The sequence below is a fragment of the Panicum virgatum genome, chromosome 9K (assembly GCF_016808335.1).
Source record: "Panicum virgatum strain AP13 chromosome 9K, P.virgatum_v5, whole genome shotgun sequence".
Lineage (NCBI taxonomy): Eukaryota > Viridiplantae > Streptophyta > Magnoliopsida > Poales > Poaceae > Panicum > Panicum virgatum.
Genome location: NC_053144.1, coordinates 14,413,200 through 14,434,076, shown reverse-complemented (window position 1 = coordinate 14,434,076; position 20,877 = coordinate 14,413,200). Strand labels below are relative to the sequence as shown.

Sequence of the window (20,877 nt, the reverse complement as noted above, 5' to 3'; positions counted from 1 at the left end):
GGGTAATCAAGAGGAAGCACATTACGCTCTTCCCGTATGAAATTGATTTGGAGGCGCGATTGGCAGCCATGAAAACGTTCTAGCTACCAGCAGGAACTTAAAACTTGCTTCATCAGAAAAAAAAACTTAAACTTGCGCTAAATATTGTAATAAGAACTACGGACTATTTTTGCATCGTTGCGCAGTGGAGACCGTACGATTTTTTGCCATACTGCAAAGGTGAAGAGTTTCCCTGAAAACATTGTTGCACTGATAAGGTTAAAGCTAAGTTGACTGTAACTCTTGAATAAACGGTTTTTGCCATACCACACCCGAATTCAGTTTTTTTTTTTAAAGAACACCCGAATTCAGTTTGCAAAGTCACGTGACCAGTCAAAACAATAATCTTAAAGTACCATATGGTAAAAAAAATAAGCGAGAATTTTAAACGGATTTTACCCTAAAAAAAATCCCTAGCACACTTCAGATCTTGTTTGTTTTTTATTATAAACTGATTCTAGATGGAAATAAGCGAGAATTTTACCAAATATCTCACTCTTTTTCAATTATCTTGACTGCTGTTTAGCTGGGAATCCACAACATGAAAGCCGATTCGGGCTAACGCGTCGCAAATATCGCATATTGAATAAGCGTGTGATTGAGAAGAAAAGAAATTTGCTGCTTCTCTCCCCTTCACGTTGATACAGGATAAAAAGGGCGAAAAGCAGGCGGCTGCCGTTTCTGGCGGCGATTCCTTTGATCCCCTTTCTCTGCCGGACGGCACTAGAGATGGAAGTGGATCTGGGAATCGCCATGCGTATCTGTATAGTTTAGGTTTCTGTTTTTCTAGATCTAGGGATCGCTCGCCGTCGGTAGATGGTGGAGCTAGGGTCAGCTTAGGGGCGGCGGTCCTCTGCGGCTTGTATTTTCGGGCGGCGGCGGCGACGTCATGGAATAATGCTCCAACTCCTCCTCGCCGTAGCACGCTCCCATGCGGCGCCGGCTGGTCCTCCGCCCCCTCCCATGGCGGCGTCGGTGGCGGGATGGCCCTGGATCTGCGTGGACGACCCTCCCATGGCGGGATGCTCGGCGGGCATGGATCTACGCTGGCGGCAGCGCGCGGGGCCAGGGTCCTCGCCCCCGGCGGTGGCGGCGTTTGGAGCCTGAGCCCTCCCTACCGGCGGCGGCAGCACGCGGGGCCCGAGCCCTCCCCCCTCCCGGCGGCGGCGGCGCGCGGGGCCCAGGCCCCTCCCTCCCGGCTGCGGCGCCGCTCGGGGCCCGAGCCCTCCCTCCCGGCGGCGGCACGCGGGGCCTGGGTCGGGGTGGCGAGCTAGGCAGCGGCGGCATAGCAGGGTCCAGATCCAGGCTACTGGGCTGGATCTGGGCCCTGCGCTGGATCTACTTTTTTAATTTTTTATTTCTTTAACCGAGGCGGGCATGAAAACCGTCTCGGTTCATGCCCCATTAACCACGGCGTTGCCTCCGAGGCGGTTGGCTTGCTCGTCTCGGAAAAGCGATTTTGACCGTCTCGGAAAAGGATTTCCGTAGTAGTGGCGGTGCTTTACTCCGGTACCACCGACGAGTTTGGAGTTTGGGAGCTTTTGTATAGGAGTCCAGGCTGGAGCTTCATCGTCTTTCAAGTGATGTTGTTCCTGGCCCTTTTCTTCGAGGATGCGGGGTGTGCTGTAGGTGTTGCAGATGGTAGCCGGTTAGATCTGGATCGTGTTTCCCTCGGCGGTGGCGGTCGTCAACGGCGAGCGAAGATCCAAGAGCTGGAGGCGTTGGGGTGCGACCCCGGTCAATACACGACCGCCGAGGGCTTCTTCTACTTCAACTCCAATAAAAGCCGATGTGCGATGGGACTCCTCCATCTCATGGGGGCGCTCGACTTCTTCGACGGCTGTGGTGACCGGCGACGAGGAGCTCGACCGCAGGTTCGCGAAGGATCTAAGGGTGTCGTTGTAAATTTTCTTTTCTTCAAGGTCCTTTGTGTTGTTTGGTTAGGACAGCTGTCCCTGTATTCTCTACGTGCGTATCTGTACTCATATGTCCATCTGTATGCTTTGTAATACTGATACGTATACGTATTATTATAAAGAAAAGGAATAAGCGAGTGATTCCCCCCCCCCCCCCCCCCCTCTCCCCGATACCCGGAATCGCGTCCTCCTCTGCGCCGCCGCTACTGTCCTGCGCCGCCGCCCCTCCCCTGCTCGGGGTCCGGCTTGACTCCTCCCTGCCGGAATCGCGCCGCCGTCGCCCGGAATCGCGCCACCCCCGCCCCCGAGTCAAGGTGCACCGCCGCCCCTACCCTCCACAACGTCGAGCAGATCCACCGCCGGCCCTTCCGTCCCCCGAGACCAAGCAGCGCCGACGCCCCTGCCTTGTCCCCCAACCTGAGCAACGCCGCGGTAAGTTCGTTGCCTCCCTTAGTTATTGCATGAATGTCTAGCGTAGGATATGCTGTTAACTGGATGAATGTGTGGTTGCTACATGGATGGATTGCTGCAGATTAGTGGTATATGCATAGGAATTAGTTGCTAGTACACTTTTTTTTTGGAATAATAGACCTTATATTTTTAGATGGAAAAATCAGGAAAGGTTGTGACAAAATGGGATTCATTTGCCGCCAAAGTTTTCAATGATATTTGCTGCGAAGAAGTTCTTGCCCACAATCGCCCTCAACAATGTTTGAATAATGTGGGATATGCAAATCTGGTTCGTCGTCCAACTCACGATACCACAGATGATGGGAGTGGTACTGGAGATGATGTCGATATGAATGCATTTCGTGATGCGATTGCTACCGCTATGGTTTCGTGATTTAGTTCTATCCATCATTTATGTACTCATAGTTTAGAAATTTGTGCTGGTACATCTTTTGGTATATTTGTGATATTAATCTATTTGATCTAATAGTAACATAATTATATAGTCAAGATACTAAAAAAATGTGTGAATTATTGAATTCTGCTCATATTCATCAAAAAAATGAGATATCATGAGCCTCAATGGCATTTCAAACATTTTACCACTCAACTTAGAGAATCGACTCAAAATAATCAAGATTGCCAAACACCCAGCTTATCCAGATAGCCGATTCTCCAGACAGCTGGCTCATTTAAGAATCTTGATTCTCAGAAAAGCGAGGTCCGGAAAAGTGAAAACAAACAAGGCCGATGACGCACGGATCCTGCCCCGCAGCCCCCGCCTCTAGACACCCTCCCGTCTGCCCTACTGGCGCCGCAGGTACCTTGCTGCTGCATTCTCCTCCCATCTTCCTCGCTTCAGCCGGTAGTTTGTCTTGGTCCATGTTGCCAAAATCTCGCCCTCATTTTTGAGATTTGACTCTCGCGCAGGTGGATCTCTAGGACTGGTGCGGCCGCAGGTGGTGCTCTTTGGTGATTCCATCACGGAGCAATCCTTCCGCCCCGGCGGCTGGGGCGCTGCAGTCGCTGACACCTACTCCCGCAAAGTATATTCAGCAACCCCTCTTAATACTTGACCATAGGCCGTTTTCTTTAGTTTTCCTCCCAATCATGGGCCTTACCCACTGCTTCTTTGATGAATTGGTAAATAAATCTTACTATATCTTGATTTGGATGCTTGAATATTTTTCTATATTTATGCCGTTACATCTAGTGATTTTCTTTGTACTAGGCTGATGTAGTTGTCAGAGGTTATAGCGGATACAACACAAGGTGGGCTCTTTTTTTGATGCACCGCATCTTTCCGCTGGTAAGACACTTCTTGCAAACAGATTGATGTGCTGCGTAGGACTGGTGTCCGTGCATGTAGTGTTATCAAGCTATTATTTACCAAACAGATTGACGTGCTGCGTAGGATGGTATTGCGCCACCTCTTGCAACCACTATATTCTTCGGAGCTAATGATGCGGCCCTTTTGGGAAGAACTAGTGAGCGGCAGCATGTCCCAGTTTCAGAGTATAAAGAGAATCTCAAAAACATTGTTAATCATTTGAAGGTAATTTCTTTATGATAATAAATGGTTAATGTTTTAACGATGGCTTTTATGATGGTATCATTTTTCTTTACGGGACTCTAGCTAGTATATTTAATGGCTTCTCTTAAATATCTGATCTGGTATTCTTTAATTACGATCAGCATGCTTTGCGCCTATAAGCAATAGCATAGTAAACTTATATGGTTCTCATGTAAAGTGTGAACTGTGAAGGACTATGGAGTGGCGAATCTAGGATCTAAATTTAGGGGGAGGGGGGGTGGGGGGTGCTCATTTTCCTCTTCTTCTTCCTCTCTTCTCTCCTTTTCTTCTTCTTCCACCTTCTTTTCTTCTTCTTCATCTTCATCATCATGGTTCAAAATTGTTTGGGGGGGGGGGGGGGCTCCATGGGAGTAGGGTGGGCTGCAACGGCGGAGCCAGGGGGGCAAGCAGGGGCCACAGCACCCCCCAATTTCGCAAAAAAAATTTAGGACCCCCTCATCCTTCATCCAGCAGCCACGGCAAAGCCCATATAGGCAGTGTCGCACAGGCCCAATAGAAGCACCCCTCCCCCCCGGGAGAGGGTCGTGGAGCCGCGGAGGGCGATTCCCCTCGCCGTCGCCATCGCCCGTCGCTGCCGCCGGCCAGGCGCCGGCCCAGGCCATGGCTATCGGCAGCTCGCCTTCCCTGTCGACGAGCGGAATCACGAGCCTCGACGACGCCGGACAGGAGCGACGCGAGGAGGCGGAAGGGAACCAGCAGGCAGCCCCCACGCCTAAGGTCTGCAAACCTAACTTTTTTCTCCCAATTCTATTCTGTTCTTTGGTGAGGAACGAGCAACGCTGGGAACGAGAATTCACCGATTCAGTATTGCATATTCAGAAGGAAATCCTTGGTATGATGGCTTTTAATGTGCAGAAGGCAATTCGGGATGAAATTGGTGATGCAAAGTTTTGCTTGATAGTAGATGAATCAAGAAGAGAACAGGTGGTACTTGTTCGTTTTGTTGACCAGGAGGGATTCATTCGAGAGCGCTTTCTTGATGTTGTTCATGTTCATGACACAACATCAGCTACTCTTAAACAAGAATTATGCTCTGTGTTATCTAAGCACAAATTGGATGTTCAGAATATTCGGGGGCAAGGATATGATGGTGCCAGTAACATGCGTGGAGAATGGAATGGACTTCAAGCAAAATTTGTTGCAGAGTGTCCTTATGCATACTATGTCCACTGTTTTGCTCACCAACTACTGCGACGACGGAACATGCATTTTCAGCCATGAAACTTCTCAAGACAAGACTTCGAAATAAAATGGAAGATGATTTTCTGAGAGACTGCATGATAATCTATATTGAGAGGGAGATTGCCATGAAGTTCACGACCGATTCAATCATCGATGATCTCTATGCAAAGAAGAACCGCAAAGTTCGACTTAAATGAAAATGTTAGTTTTCATTGACCCTTTTGTAAAGTGCAGCTAGCTTTTGTGAATGGGCTATGGTTCCTGACTACATGCCTACACGAACACCATAAAAATTTGATGTCAAATACACTTAATGGCAATATTATCTAATGTATACATATTGATCTTGGTCTTCCGGCCCCCCCTTGGAATTTTTGCTGGCTCCGCCACTGGTGGGCTGGAGCACCCCCATGGCTCCGCCACTGACTGTGGGTTGTTGAACGAAGTGTTGGTGTTATGTGGGCATAATGTAAGTTGGATAAATCATGATTGTCTAGTCAGTGTAAGAGAAGTAATACTCACCTCACACCTAATATATCATCTTTTATCTGTTTTAGACCCATTTAGTTTTTGTTTTTTTTTGACTTGTGTCTCACCACAACGCAACCATTGTAAAGTTTGTCTAAGTCAGTTACATAATTTTGTATGGATCATTGAAAGAGAAAACATTTATACATTTGATACTGGTATTAATTTATTTTATAGACACTTTGGATCGATATTCAGTTGTCACTCTTTAAAGCTGTTGTGCAAATTTTACTGTAACCTCAATGCAGGAGTGTTCCAATTCCATGATTATTGTACTTATCACGCCACCTCCTATCGATGAAGAAGGAAGGGAAAGATTTGCACGGTTGGTACAGTATCACTTGTTGAACTCTTTTTCATATGTTTGTTCTTGTAATTTAAATAATGACTACGGAAGAAATAAGTAATAAATTAAAAGCAAATACATGGTGTTGATTTTAATTCTTGTTTTGTGACTGGAAGATGATACAAAATATTTCGGTATAACAATAGTTGGGCTATAATTCTAGCTCATGGCAATTGTCTAGACTTGTTCCAGAGTGAGCTAAAATGTATTTACACTAATTATTTTTCAGTCAGTTTCGTTTATATTTCTTGGTTACATGTTTTAGAATTCTCTTTAGGTTTTCTTTGTTAATATACCCAAATAATTGTCCTTAGATAGACGTGCTGGGAAGCAGTAATCTACATGACTAAACTAGGATTTACGTTCGCAACTAATATCACTAATATTAATGCCTTCTTATATTTTTTACTAATTTCACTTTTTGTACTAATATCACTAGTATTAATGGCTTCTTATATTTTTTTTTATTAATTTCTCTTTTTGTTCGTGACTCCTGTGTTTCATCTCTAGCAAACCCCCACTTGCTTGGGACTTAAAGGCTATGTTATTTTTATTGCAATCTGGCTTTCATTTGTTTTGTCTCCACATAGTAACCAATAATGCTTCATTTGCCACAAAGTTTAATTTGCACTAGATGTCTTATTTTTTATTCTGATGATTTACTCTTCAAAGGTCACTGTATGGAGAGAATGCGAGAAAGCTACCTGAAAGGACAAATGAAATGGCTGGTGTCTACGCTGATCAATGCATTGAGCTAGCCAGAGAAATGCATATACCATGCATTAATATTTGGTCAAAGATGCAGGAAACTGAAGGATGGCAAACACTTTACCTAAGGTAATACTTCACGTTCCGAACTTTGCATTTGTTGTACATAGCACTATAGCAGCTGTAACATTATATTCCAAGTATATGTGTAGTGTAACAGATGTTCTATGTAATAATTTCTATTGTCAGAGTCATTTCCGATAATTTGATACATGATAAAATTTCAAATATTAGATGTTTTATTTATATTATATTTTCTTATTGGAATGATACAATAGGTTTATTGATATTGCATCCTTTTCCATCAATTTTAAATGTAAGCTAATTTTGTTTGATGAAATCTAGATTTTTGGCATGGTCTTTAGCCTGCATTGTTGGTAGATCGTTGTTTTATTTGTTTTCGTATTTTTGTTTCACACTGTTGTTTATAGGCTTGACACTGCGGCATATAAGATATCATCATGGGTTTATGGTATTATGGTGCATTTGATGTTATGCATATATTCGTTGGGATTCCAACTATGAAAATTGGCCAATAAATTTAAGAGGTCGATGACTTTGTTTCTATCTGCCAAACTAGTGTTTTCATCTGCAGTATAGACAAGCTTGATTGTATAGTATTGTAAGCAGAAGAGAAGTTTTCCTGAACCCGTACTTTTCTTCCAGAACCTAGTACGTCAATAATCATTGGAAATGTTTTTGTACTGATCTGTCAGTGACGGCCTACATCTGACACCAGAAGGAAATGCAGTTGTCCACAAGGAAGTTGTCAAAACATTGAGAAATGCTGGTCTGAAAGCAGAAGACATGCCGCACGACTTTCCTCATCACTCCAAAATAGATGGCAGTTGTCCTGATGTGGCTTTCAAATGAAGCAATTTCATGTTGTGTTGTGTATGTTTGGAGTTTATACTTTATACTGTCAGCTTCCTTGAAGATTATGGTTTCCTCTTTGCAAAGCAAAATGACTTTCTGAATGTATTTTATTTTACAATTAATCAATCGTGATGGCATGTGCAGATTGAATTTGGAAAATGCAGGATATAGCGACGAAAACAAACTAGTTGAGTGAAAGATCTGAGAGGCTTAGTGCAAGCGTTCCAACTCTCGTAGGAGGCTAGGAGCCACGACCATGTGGTCGTATTTTCATAGTTCGCATCTTTAACGTGTTGCGACAACAGATCCTAATCTGTCTGCAACAGACCACAATCCAAAAACCTTGACGGGTACTGCGAGTACACATCATGATTAGTTTGTTAACGGCTCCATCCACTGGCTCTAAATAGATTTGCCAAGAATACTAGCAAAATTCAATAAGTGCACACAAAAAATACTCATCTATTAAGCCCAGTTCGAAGTTCTAATACAGGGAGCTACAGCTGTATAAACAGAACCACAAGTTCCTCAAAGTTAGAATTTTCTGCAACAACATAATGAGGATATGTTGCTTCAGTCCACGAGTAGATGAACCAAATCTATTAGCTACGCCCATATATCTCGTCACTTCACCAATTTTGGCATTAGAACAACTAATCCAGAGGACTTTCAAGGTCTGGTCTTTGGTCCATCGTCTTTGACATCGCACCATCAGGGAAAGCATCCGGATAAGTGGCTGCTAGCCTTGCTTTCATCCCTCTACAGCAATAGTTGAAGAAGAATGTCACTTAAGTGGAAATTTATCTTAGATGCAGACACTGAACAAAAATTTGGGTATAAGGGAAACATCAAGCACAATGACACAATAACACTAGTAGAAAATTAATAAAGAGAAAAAAGGCAGTTGATAATTGAAACCTAGTGTACGGGATGGTACCTTAGCTTTGTGAAAATATGCTCAAGATCAGCTTTCATGGACTTGAGAAGGCGAGTTTTACTAGCAAAATCACTAGACACTTCTGCAAAGCATTGCTCAGAATACTCATTAAAATGTGTGAGAACTGCATTGCTATCTTGCAATCGCCCCATTCTGCATAAAAAAGGGAAATTAATATTGACAATTTTGAATGACAATTACTGAAGAAATGGAAACAAAGGTGTTATAATCGGCATTACATATGCCAGGCGCCAGCCAAGTGGCTAGGAGGGCCACGCCGGTTAGCAGGCCTAATGGCCCAATAGTATCTATTATTGCTATTTCTTAGATGGAATATTTATTCCTTAATTTTAGAAACTCCTAGAGGAGTATAAAACCTGTGAACATTGGTTATTGGAGATTAAGCAGAAGCAACTAATTATTGCTGGCTTCCCTGCGCCGTGAACAATAACCAATTATTCTCACAGCATCTCGCCGCCGCCCTCACTCCCCTAGCCCTCTACCTCCAACCTCGCACACATACAACCTACGTAGCGGAACCGGGATTCCTATCAAAAGGGAACAAGCCCACCAAACAATTGATGGGAATCACTTCAGCAGCTAGCTTTGCTCATATGTCTAGCAACTTGATGCATGCCATCCTATATGCGTCATTAGCTAACTTGCTCTCACTATAAGAATCAGTAACAATTTAACCAACGATCAGAACAAATGAATCACTTCCAAGGCAAACTGTAATAGTAAGACTCTTTGCAGAAAGGGGGAGATGTCTAAACATGCAAGCTTTGCATTATAGCCTAACCAGGATTGACCCAGTTTGCTGCAGAACACTTACCAAATTTCAAGATTAGGAGCATAAACCAATTATGAAACCACCCATTAACAACAGGTGCAACTCAATTATAGAGTTGATCACAATGAAAATCAGAAGAAGAACCATAGCATGGAAAAGGATGAATAAGATATTTAAAGTTATAACGCTTAATTCAAATTTAATTTCCAACAGATGATTATTGAGTACATATACTGTTAGCAGATGCGATTCTCCAATGGAAACATATCAGGTGCAAACCAACTTCTTCATGCAAACCATGCAAACTTCAATCTGGATCATCGGATCAATTGAACTTCTTCGTGCAAACCATGCAAACTTCAATCTGGATCAAACTTCGCGTAGAGAGCAAGTGCTTCTTTTCTTTCCTATGGGTCGTAGGAGCCTAGGAGGTACATTCTTTCATTGCAAAAGGAAAGTTTGTACATGGCTAAATACATTATGTACATATGAGGAATACTGAAATTAACAGCAAGATTTAGAAACACCCAAACCCTATGCCTTTTGGACTCTCAGGCTGTTTGAGCCAACAAGGTAAATTATTGAGTAATGATTAATGATTAACAGTATACAGAAATTCCTGAAAGACAATATTCTGCCCACCAAATAATCAGGAAAACTTCAAGTTTCTTATGCTAAAAACACCACTTAAAAGCATATCAAGTAATAAAAAAATCGTAGATCAAAATGGTCATATCTTATTTACAATAGCAGAAATTTCAGTATGTATATTCTACTTCTACTTCCAGGATTTCTAAACAGGTAATATTTCAGCTGCCCTTTATGACAACCTGATCTCAAGCAACCCTTCTATAGAATGTACAAAATCTAGTTTGAAGTCAAAGTTCCTATCATAGCTAAGGTTGATGCTAATATGTTGGTGCAAGACAACGCATACCAAGCATTCTAAGTACACAGACATGAAAACAATACCCTAAACTGGAAGAATGTGGGATGGGTGCCTCCTTAGTAGTACAGAGGTTTCAGGTGACAGATCCTACCTTTTCCCATCTACCTGACCTTTTTTTTCCTGGAGCAGGTCCGGGGAAACCAGGAAAGGAAGCAGGATAGAAGGATGTTTAGAAAACAGAGAAAATTGGTAGGACAGGTAGGAGACAGTGAACAGAGAAACTATGGAAATAGAAACATGGCAGAGTAGTGTAGATGCAACTTTCATCAAGACTATTATGTTTAACATGACTGAGAAGATGATGATGATGATGTGTTCATATATGACTGTACGTAACAAATTTGTGCAGAACTTACAATACCCTAGACTTTAACGGCATCACTAACACAAACATCTGCCACCACTTGAATCAATTTACAGCATTAAACCATCTAATGTTCCTTTACATGACAAGAATATGCGTGAACCTAAAATAACGAGGCATCTGTCAATGACAGAAGAAAGTACGACTCCCTTTGCATAAATACAGCACTGAAAGACGATGCTTAAGTACCATGATGAACACACGTTTAACTTTGAGGTCTAGTCTTTCTTCCAAAAAAAAACAACTGTGAGGTCTAGTCTATTCTAGGATCCATGCGCACTTTTAATGAAATTTCGTGCCACTAACAGATTATCAGGCAAAGGAACGAGGGCTACACACGTCAACTCACACATTAGATCACGAATTAACACTTTGGACCTGCGTATGGGAGAAACCATCAGTGCCCTAACGGCTTATGTGGCATCCCCAATAGCCCCTCATCAGGTATGAAAGCAACAAATTGCTATAAGCGAAAACCACTGATGCCTTGCCCCGGAGCCGTCTAAATCTGAATTTCCCCACCAGAAATATCTCACCTGGCATGCTAGGCACATGAAGTGAAGGCAGCGCAGCAGAATTGATGTATCGGAGCGACTGAACTGTCAGAACTGTAAATAAAGCAGGAGAGCTCGACGGGATCGGCGGATGGGAGGTAGGGTGGGGGAGTGGCCGGGGGCTCACATGAGGTGCTGCGTCTGCCTGATGGAGGCGACGTCGTCGGGGTCCACCAGCGACCTGAACCGCGCCGCCACCTCCTCCGCAGCCGCCGCGGGGGCGGGCTCCGGCGGCGGCTTCTCCATCGCTTGACCGCCTCCGCCGTCCGTGTTCCTCGTCGTCCTCACCGGTGGCGGAGGATTCCTCCGGGTGTCCCGTGTGTGAAGCGCTGAGCGATTGGGCCAAAACCCCAAAACAGATCAAAAATTTTCTTTCTTCAGTGTCAGTTTGGCCCGTTCGGTCACCAGCCCTTGTAAAATGGCCCATGGAGTCAAAAGCGAGGCTTCTCCTCTTTCATGTGCACGGCGACCCAAATCATTACTGGGCTGGACTTTTGCAAGACGTCCTCTCTTCTGCTGCTGCAGCAAGAGAGAGGCCGAGAGGGGCGCCAGGAATTGCTCTAGTTATTTCTTTTAGACAATGTTCAGGAATAGCTCTAGTGACAAGTACTAACTCTGTCAAGAAAAAATAAGAAGAAACGGGATCTGTTTGTCATACAAAATATACGGATCTTACTTCTTGATCAAAAAAAGAAAAATCCTGTCAACTCAAACCCCAGAGAGAGAGAGAGAGAGAGAGAGAGAGAGAGAGAGAGAGAGAGAGGTTATTCTGAAGCAAATCCTGAAGCTACGTCAGTACTGATACCGCGGTTCCTCTTGGATCCGCCGTTGGATTTTTTTTTTGAAAGCACTCCGCCGTTGGATTTTAGAGACCACGTTTCACAAAGCATCGAGCAGACTACTAGTATAGCACCGTAGCGAATCGTGCAAATAGATCTTTGATCGACTGGCCGGTCGACTGGAATCTGGATAGAAAACGCAGCCGCGAGCGGTAACATGCAGCAGCAGCAGTAGGAGCTGCAGGTCCTATCTTCTAGGATTTCTACGGCACGTTCGTTCTAGCTGGGCGGCCAGGCTGTTATGGTCCTAACCTCCAAATCACAATAGCAAGAGCATTGATACAATTTTGCAGAAGGATTGGAGGGATCGGATGGGGAATAGCAAGAACTAGGATTAGGGATCAAGAATAACTAGAGATACAAAGAGGGTAGAGTCTGGAGGAGGAAGACGATTGCGTCGCCGTTGTGTTCGATGTCCGTTCCCCGTCCGGTCCTTTGCCTTTTGTTGCTTTACCCGTTCCATTAGCTGGACCCACCTGGCAGCCGCTCCGAGAGCCATGACACAGGCGCCGCCGGCGTGGTCGCCGGCACGCACAGGGGACAGGTCACAAGCCGCATATTCACGGGCCTGGCCGCGCTCCGGTCACATCACATCAGAGGTCAGAATTAAACTGCAAAGCCTTGAAGCTAGCACCAGAGCAGCTAGCGCCGCGTCGCTTCGTCGCGGCTGCCGCTGCACACACCAGGGCCCGTCCCGTCCCGTCGTGTGGGGAATAGAACAGGTCGCGGCCTGCCGGAGGCCGCGCAGTAGTAACGAGCTGGCGCTGCAGAGGCACGCAGGCGGCGCAGCCAATGCGCCATCATGGCCCGCGCCGTGCTGCGACCGCGAGCCAGCCACCCAATGCGCCGTGCTGCGGTCCTAGCTCGCCGGCGGGGCACCAACGACGGCGCGGCGAGGCCAGGCGACGGGGGATGGCAGTCCGACTCCGATCGGCCATTGCGCGTGCCGATAAGCAGGCGTGGTCGTGACCAGCATCAATCTCTATCCACGGCGGACGGGGCTTCACCGTCAGCCGCGTGCACGCCGAATCCGCCGTGTGATCGGCCGGGCCGCGCTTCGCACGCTGCGAGGAGAGAGAGAGAGAGATGCCGCCCGCCGCGTGTCGCGCCCGCTGCCAGCGGCCGGTGGCCGGCGCGGCGCGCGGTTTTATTCCCGACCGGCGGATCTCGGCGGCGCCGGCCCTCCCCTCCCCCCTCGTCACGTCACGTCACAGCACGGGCTCGCGGCATCCAAAAGCATCCTCTTGCTACCGCCAACGGAAGGGAGCAGTAGAAACGAGACGGGGGGTGAGTGAACGCTGCAGCGCTAGCGTAGGAGAGTACTGTGCGGCTGTGCAGTGAATGCGATGGAGCAGCGAGCCAGTGAAAGCCGGGGCTGGGCACGGGCGCACGGCGTGCTGCCTGCGTGCATGCCGGCCGCAGACAAAACGGAGGGAGATCTCTGCTGCTATCGACAAGACTCGGCCTGTGCCTGGTGCCCGCACTCCGCCTCTCCTCTGCCGCGCTGACGGACGACTCGCGTGCCGCGCCGAGGCCGGCCGGCCCTGCCTGCGCTGCGGCTGCCGCGTACAAACCGGACAGCCGCGCAGGCCTACGACTACGACGCCTGCACTTGCGCGTGCTAGACCGCTCTGACCTCTGGCCCCACAGCAGCAGACTCCCAACCTTCTGCATCGTGCATGTACTACTCCTACTCCTACTCCAATCGTATTCGAAATTTTGAATCCCTTTATGACATTTTTTTAAAGAAAAATTACCAGTTGTGAATTGTGATTGCCACCCACCTCGCCTCGCCTCACACCGGGACACGTACAAAGAGTTCATGACCACTCCCCTCGCCATGGTTGCCGTCCCGTTCGTTCGCGGTCCCCATCCGCCCGTCCAGTTCGTTCCCGATCGCGTCACCGCGATCACCCACCCGCCCACCCACGTACACTCTTGACAGCGCCATGGATGCGAGAATGCTCTGCGAGAACGCGGCGGGTTTGGCGCCCACGCCCGACGCCACCCGGCGGGCGGCGGCGACCGGGTCCTCGGGGTTAGGCGGCCCGTCACCGTCCTCAGGTGCCCTCGGGGGTAGTAGCTTTCTCCACCTCTTTCTCCGTCCAGTCCACCGTGGTGGCCAACCGGAAGACCGCACACCTGACCTAATCAGATCAGTTCGGTTCGGCTGCGACTGGCAACCACCACCACCACGACGGCCGCCGCCGCCGGTCGACATCCGGGGGTACATGGTCAGCGCCCGAGGTCGGCAAACAGCCACATCAGGCATTCATCAGGCATCACACACCTGGCGCCTCCACGTTCCAGGCGCCAAAAGACCACCGATCAAACAGTGAATTCAGCAACAGAGACTCGCTACGCCACCCAATTTGGCAATCTCAGGAGATGAAACAAACAACGATCCATCATAGATAGCACAAGCAAGCAAAGCAAAGACGGACAGCTACAAGCAGTTTGTGTCCACAGGATGAACTTGGGAGATGCGTTTCATAGTTTGTCATGACTCATGACACAGGCAAAAGCGACGGTACATGGATACAGACAAGTTCTTGAGAAATGGCAGACTCGACTAGGGTTTTTCTCACACGAAGGACCAGTTCACGAACATGAAGGCAAGGCAGTGCGGGGTGTCGTCGTCGCTCAGGACCTTCCACGCCACCGCTTGCTCGTACGACACAGGCCGACCCATGCTCGACACGCAGACACCGCCAGGGAGGTATGCGAAGCCCTGCAGAATTCACAGATTGGCGTTTTGTATCAGCACCACCAACGGTTGCAGCAAACTGGAACACCAAGGAAGGTGTCTTAAACAAGGATGTTTCTGCATACCTGTTGCATAATCTTGGGGTATTCGGTGCAAAGTGCCTTCCGGCCGTCATCGTCCAGGATCTTCTCCAGTGAGATGTCCTGGAGAGCAATCAGGGTCGTCTCCAGCATGTCAAGGCCGGCTTGGTTGGCGAAGGTAAACACAGGAGCAGCCTGAATTCATAGTTTCACAAAACTATCATCAGCCACAAACAGCATGGTGGATTGAATCGACATCCTAAGCGAGAACGAACACTGACCTTCAGGGAACAGCACATGATAGAGTCCGAGTGTTGCCAGAGTGCTTTCAAGGAAGCATCCGTGCATTGGGTGTCAGCACGAAGTAGTTCAGCTCCAGTGTGGAACCTGAAAGTTTTAGGTGACAGAGATTACTACATTTCACAATTGAACAGAGTAATATGATTCAGACTGAATAAATGGACAGATCGACTGATGCTATCACCTACCAAAATGTTCTGAAAATTGCCAACCCAATTCGGGAAAGAACATTTTACCTGTAGCTCCTGCCGATCCACCTTGCAAGCGTGTGCGCCTCAGGAGATCCAGGAGTTTGCTTCATTTCAAGCTGTCCACCAAGACGAGAGGGAGCTATTGCCATGGCCACCCTCTGGACTGATGCCACCACAGTCCTGACATATTGCCTGGCCATTGCCGCGACGCTTTCTCGAAGATGGTTCTCATATGAGAACTGGAAAGCGATGGTCAGGACTGATCTTGTGTTGCAGGTGCTGGATGCGTCACTGGAAGCACGAGTAGTCCCACCGGATCCAACCTCAAGAGTAGATGCTAGGTCAAGTGTTCGTGTGCCAGACGGTGGATCCTGCAGTTCATTGGTGATGGTACCTATCCATTGTTAGTATAGACCATCATAAAGACAAATGCTACAAGTAAGAAACCTGCTCTACGAACCATCTTGGCATCCAGTGGTATGACACGGAAGCCTGAGGGTAGAAGTGGTGCATCATCAGCAAAAGATTCATCAATGGGTGCAAAGACAAGCTGGGCACATGCACCAGCTGCATTTTCATCCACACCGCTGCACAACTGCCAAAGAACATACAATCCTGTGAGGCCAATGCAACAGCATAACTGAAACTAATCAAAGACTAATGGTGTCTGAAAATATACCTGCAGAAGATACATATCTCTTGATAGAACAACTTCATCATGGCATAGGCTGTGTCCCTCAAGCCTAATGACCTCCAGGAACTGCAGTTTCAAAAGTCAGTTTGATTATCATACATCAGTCAAAAATACTAGTACATGTAAGTAACAAAAAATGATATTAACTATAAATTACCTCTTCATGTTCTAAGGTGTGTGCTAGTGGCAGTATAACCTGACTGCCCATAAAACCGCTAGCTCGCAGGCCAGGAACTGCATATGGACTAGCCCTCAAAGCAGCAGCAGAATAAGCATCAACGCCAGGATCAGCCCATTCAGAGCGATGCTCCCTCAGAAATCGCACTAGTAGAGCAGGTGGCACGTTCTACATTTTGAGAAAATAAGTTCAGAACACCATATTTAAAATCAGTTTATTATAACATCAACATATAGGTACCAAACACTAGATGGATAAGAGTACGAACCTGTAGCAGCATTGATGCCTTTGCACATAAGATGCCACCTCCAATTGCCGAAAACAGCTGGGAGGAGTTGACATGAGATCCAACAAGTTTGTTTGGAGAGGAATTGATAGCAATGGTAACATCCTCAGAACCGTCACTGCTCATCAGTGACCAACCATCATCTGGAAACCCATTGACAGCATCATTGAATCCCCTGTAAATTACATTAGAGATGTTAGACATGGTAGTGTGTTGGTCTGTTAATAAATTACAAAGACATGGGTGCTAAATAAGAACATAGAAAACTGCAACAAACCTGCTGAGCCTCTGACTGAATGTTCTCAGAACTGCTGGCTGGCGGCCACCTCCATAAGGCATTTCCCCACTTGATTCATGTGCAATTTGCCTAATGTGACGCAGTGCCTGTATAAATAAGAAATTGTGACTCAATCATTCATAAATTAGAGCCAAATTAGTTAATGCCAATGAAATCTTGAGGAAAATCACAATAGCAAAACATACAGCAATAGTTGTCTTCTGGGCGAGAATCTTTGGAGATTCATAAAGTGGCCGAAGGACCTCAGGCACGCTCCAAGCCTACAAAAAGAACATAAGATAAGATGCATGCACAAAAGTATTCAAGCCTGGAGATCTTATCAAAGTAACTTGGATAGGGAAATATCAATGCTACTTACATCTAAGTCAACATGATCCACAATGTGAATCATGGAGCCACCTCCCTCACACGGTCGAATTAAATAGCCACTAGGAAGCACCTCGGCTCTGACAAAATTCGGAGTGTTGGGTCCTGATGGGCCTCCAGTCGATTGTGTCAATGACCTCTCACAGATCTACAGAACAAGGCAATGGAACAATATCACAAAGATGGCAATCAAACAGCATTTAACATAAGTAACATCTGTTTGATCTAAACAGAACTAGAAAACACCAATTGATGAGACCAACATAGATGACAACATGATAGCAAACAAAGGAAATAAGCATTACCACAAGACTGCCATCTTCAAGACCACTAGTGTAACGGAGAGTCCAAAAGTCGCGCGGTGCCGCCAAAGTTGTCGGTGCATAAGTCTAAAGAAAAGGATGGAAGCAACAACTATGTTACAAACAACACAAAACAGAAGGACAATGATTTAAGCGAATGTCAAATGTACTACAACTTGCAAGACCATGCACACCTGCATGTAGATAAGCTCGATAGTTCCACCGTTACCCGTAGGGATAACATGGAGGATATCCACACACCGGCAGTCGCGGTACCAAGAGGGGCGATCCTTAAGGATCTCCGCGACCTATGGAGTGGTCTATTAGGACATGTCTGCTGAATGGAAACATAAAGGTATGTGACGATGAAGCGTGAACAAAAAACACACCTTTGTGGGCTCAAGGCTCACTAGGCCGCAAGCTCGGGCTGCTACGCCACTACAATTGTGCGAAACAGCGATGATTCCAATGGAATCCGGACCAGGCTGTAAAGGAATTCATGCTATAAGTAATAGCCAAAACAATATTCAAATAGCAACACATGGCACAATTCATTCTTTTTATCCCAACAACTGCATTACCTTCATCCCAACCATTTGCACCCAATCGACAGCAGTCCCCGTGGCCTTCGACAGGAACTCTGCCAAGGTCTCCTCAGCAATAGCGAGTAGACTGCCACATAGAAAAGGACACCGTCAGATTTACTTACAAGCATGGAAGTACAAAACGGTCTTAAAAATGCTAGGCGCTGAAATTACCCAGCTGGGTTATTCGCATCCCTTTGAGGACGCGGAGCTGCTGCGTTTTGCTGCTGGTGGTGCTGACCACTTGTGACCACAGACTCACAGCTCGTGTCTGTAGTCGCAACAGAAGGCTAAAAACATCATAACACAGAGCATTAGAAAGCACAAGCAGTTGATGAACAGCTGAAATTATTTAAACATTACACAAATAATCTATGGAATATGTGGTGAGATCAGCAAAGGAGATGAATCTCACATTATGGAGCTGCTGCTTCATGTACCCATTCTCGTAAACAAGACGGGACACCTGCTTCTGCAGCCTGTCATTCTCCTCCATCAACAGCTTGTTCATAGCAGTCAACTTCCGGTTCACAGTCTGCAGCCGCGAGGCCTCCTTCCGCTGCTTCTCGCGGCATCTATCAATCACAAGAACCATCAGAGTGGCAGTCACATCGCACAGGAGTTACAAATATGACTTGCATATGAAGAAACCATGCCAACAACTGCTAGCTTACAGAGTATTCCAACGTTATTGCTGATTCTACACATCACATTCCAGCTACATATGCGTATTGCAGAAAGCAGCCAATGGCCGGCACTAACTCAGGGAAGTTAATTGGTCGCCCAACTGAAAATGATGTATCCCTGCTACCCTTTAAATCCGCTCTTAACGTGAACATTGTGAGAAGCACGGGGTATCTGATTAGATCCATTTATTCATTATACGATGGCAACATATCAAGGCCAACAACTTTTTCTAACAAATGCTAATCAAAGGTTGCTACATGTAGAGAAAATAATATATGCGACCAGCAAAAGACGCATCCACTACGCCTAACCGCGGTACAGTACAAACTGCAAAAATTTCAAATATACGTCATTTGCAGTATACCGCAGTACTCGATACCAAGTTCCAGCTGAAACTGAGCAAATACGGACTAGAATAGTTGAAAACTCCAATCAAAATCATGTCCTATAAACTATTGACTCTAAACAAAGACAGACCAACGGAAGAAGCTCATGTGTGCTAGCAGCCAGCCAGTCCAATGCAAGAGATAGAATGGACACCCTTGAAAAATAATCAGAACACAGTACCGAAACCAATTTTTTTCCCTCCTCTCTTTGTACCCACGACGACTTCGATGGCCTACATGAAAACAAACCCACGCGGCAAACAAGGAAGTTCGTTCCTGATTTAAAATTTAATCCAAACCAAGACGGCAAGTAACACAAAAGAGGGGGGCGAATTAAAACGGCAGGGACGCACAATTCCTGAAAAGGAGAAAAAAACGCAGGCAGGCAAGAGCACAGATGGCGGATCGAGAAGCGCGGTGGGCTCCGGGGCGACGCACCTGCGGTTCTGGAACCAGACCTTGATCTGCTTGGGCTCGATGTTGCTGAGTATGGGGCACTCCCTGATGAGCTGCTGCCGGCGCAGCGAGCTGGGCTTGGGGCACTCGCTGTAGACCCGCTCGAGCGCCTCGACCTGCTCGGGGGTGTAGCGCACGTACTTGCCCGTGTCCACCTGCGGCGCCCCGCCGCCGCCAGGCGAGGAGCGGTCCTTGCCGGCCCCGCCCACCACCATCGCCGCCGCCATCTACCGCCGCCCAAGGAGGAGGGGGAGGAACGGGAGGGGTTGTCGTCGCAGGGAGAGGGAGGAGACGGAGAGCCACGGCCACGGGCGGCGCCGAGTCATGGCCTCGGGGCGAGAGCGCGGCCGCCCGACGCCATGGTGGTGGGAGGCGTGGCGGCGGCGGCGGCGGCGGGTCGGTGGGGAGCTGTTGCTTGCCGAGCCGCGGCGGAGGAGGGGCAGGAAGGTGGAGGAGCGCGAGGTGGGAGGGAAGGGAAAGGTAGCGGCGAGGCGGAGATGGGGAGAGAAGTGGGAGGGACGAGTGGGGCTTGGTTTAATAGTAGCGGCAAACGCTCGGCTGCTCAGCTCTTGTAGCCTGGTGTCGTGTGAAACTGAGTCTGAGCGGGTGGAGATGAAACGGATCGGATACTATGGATATAACTTATATTATATTTATTTTTTATTTATATTTGAATACGAAGTCAAATATGAATAGTATTAATTTTTGTCGGATAAAATTGTAATCGATATCGATATTATAAAAATGTAATTTTTGAGCATTCGGATACGAATCGGTTACGGATATTGGATACTCGGAATCGGATATGGACAAATAAAAACCCTTCCAGACCGAATCGAATTCGAATACGGTCGGAAAATATCCATACCATTTACATCCCTAAGTGGGGGGGTCTTGGGGGCGAGAAAGGTGGATACGCAGGGGCCTTTTCGAATAATGTAATCGTATTTCTTTTCTTTCTTTTTCGGTCTTCGTTTTGTTGTTAAAATTCATCTATGTTCCCGATTCTACAATTACAAAGGCGAGGTAGATCTTGGATTTATATTTGTTTCAGTATGTGATCTTCTTGAAAAATGGCGATCCTACACTCGATACGAGTGAAGACAGGTTGCTTAGACCTTTTGTGGGCACCGAAGCTCGCGATCAAGCAAAGGGAGTAAGCACGGAGATGTGTCAAGAAGACTGAAGCTTAAGATGAGAAAATGCTCAACAAAGGCACCATTCGTG

The 20,877-nt window shown here is 46.9% G+C and overlaps 3 protein-coding genes across 7 annotated transcripts; 1 reads left to right on the top strand and 2 right to left on the bottom strand.

Annotated features, from left to right (window-relative positions):
- Window positions 1-2,108: 2,108 nt before the first annotated feature.
- Window positions 2,109-7,849, top strand: LOC120650270 (GDSL esterase/lipase At5g62930-like). 5 transcript variants are annotated; one of them, XM_039927315.1, is made up of 9 exons: window positions 2,109-2,269; window positions 2,307-2,387; window positions 3,118-3,225; window positions 3,336-3,451; window positions 3,637-3,714; window positions 3,820-3,960; window positions 5,958-6,034; window positions 6,728-6,892; window positions 7,540-7,849. In XM_039927315.1, the coding sequence occupies exons 3-9, from the start codon at window positions 3,156-3,158 to the stop codon at window positions 7,694-7,696; spliced, it is 804 nt and encodes a 267-aa protein (XP_039783249.1). In that variant the 5' UTR covers window positions 2,109-2,269; window positions 2,307-2,387; window positions 3,118-3,155; the 3' UTR covers window positions 7,697-7,849. The 5 variants fall into 5 exon arrangements, 4 of the variants coding, with proteins under 4 accessions (XP_039783249.1, XP_039783248.1, XP_039783251.1 ...); XR_005665554.1 differs by lacking the exon at window positions 7,540-7,849 and adding an exon at window positions 4,855-5,382 and having other exon boundaries at window positions 2,109-2,387; XM_039927314.1 differs by having other exon boundaries at window positions 2,109-2,387.
- A 283-nt stretch (window positions 7,850-8,132) lies between these two features.
- On the bottom strand, window positions 8,133-11,635 carry LOC120650271. The gene is made up of 3 exons (XM_039927319.1): window positions 11,424-11,635; window positions 8,637-8,789; window positions 8,133-8,458 (listed from the first exon to the last, which is right to left on the bottom strand). Exons 1-3 carry the CDS (start codon window positions 11,540-11,542, stop codon window positions 8,353-8,355), a joined length of 378 nt encoding a protein of 125 aa, XP_039783253.1. The 5' UTR covers window positions 11,543-11,635; the 3' UTR covers window positions 8,133-8,352.
- A 2,887-nt stretch (window positions 11,636-14,522) lies between these two features.
- LOC120650269 (homeobox-leucine zipper protein HOX32) lies at window positions 14,523-20,187 on the bottom strand. The gene is made up of 18 exons (XM_039927313.1): window positions 19,633-20,187; window positions 18,537-18,696; window positions 18,296-18,411; window positions 18,119-18,209; window positions 17,927-18,022; window positions 17,732-17,845; window positions 17,541-17,624; window positions 17,228-17,383; window positions 17,055-17,129; window positions 16,849-16,955; window positions 16,554-16,746; window positions 16,265-16,453; window positions 16,093-16,173; window positions 15,874-16,008; window positions 15,459-15,784; window positions 15,204-15,309; window positions 14,968-15,117; window positions 14,523-14,866 (listed from the first exon to the last, which is right to left on the bottom strand). The coding sequence occupies exons 1-18, from the start codon at window positions 19,875-19,877 to the stop codon at window positions 14,720-14,722; spliced, it is 2,571 nt and encodes an 856-aa protein (XP_039783247.1). The 5' UTR covers window positions 19,878-20,187; the 3' UTR covers window positions 14,523-14,719.
- Window positions 20,188-20,877: the final 690 nt, after the last annotated feature.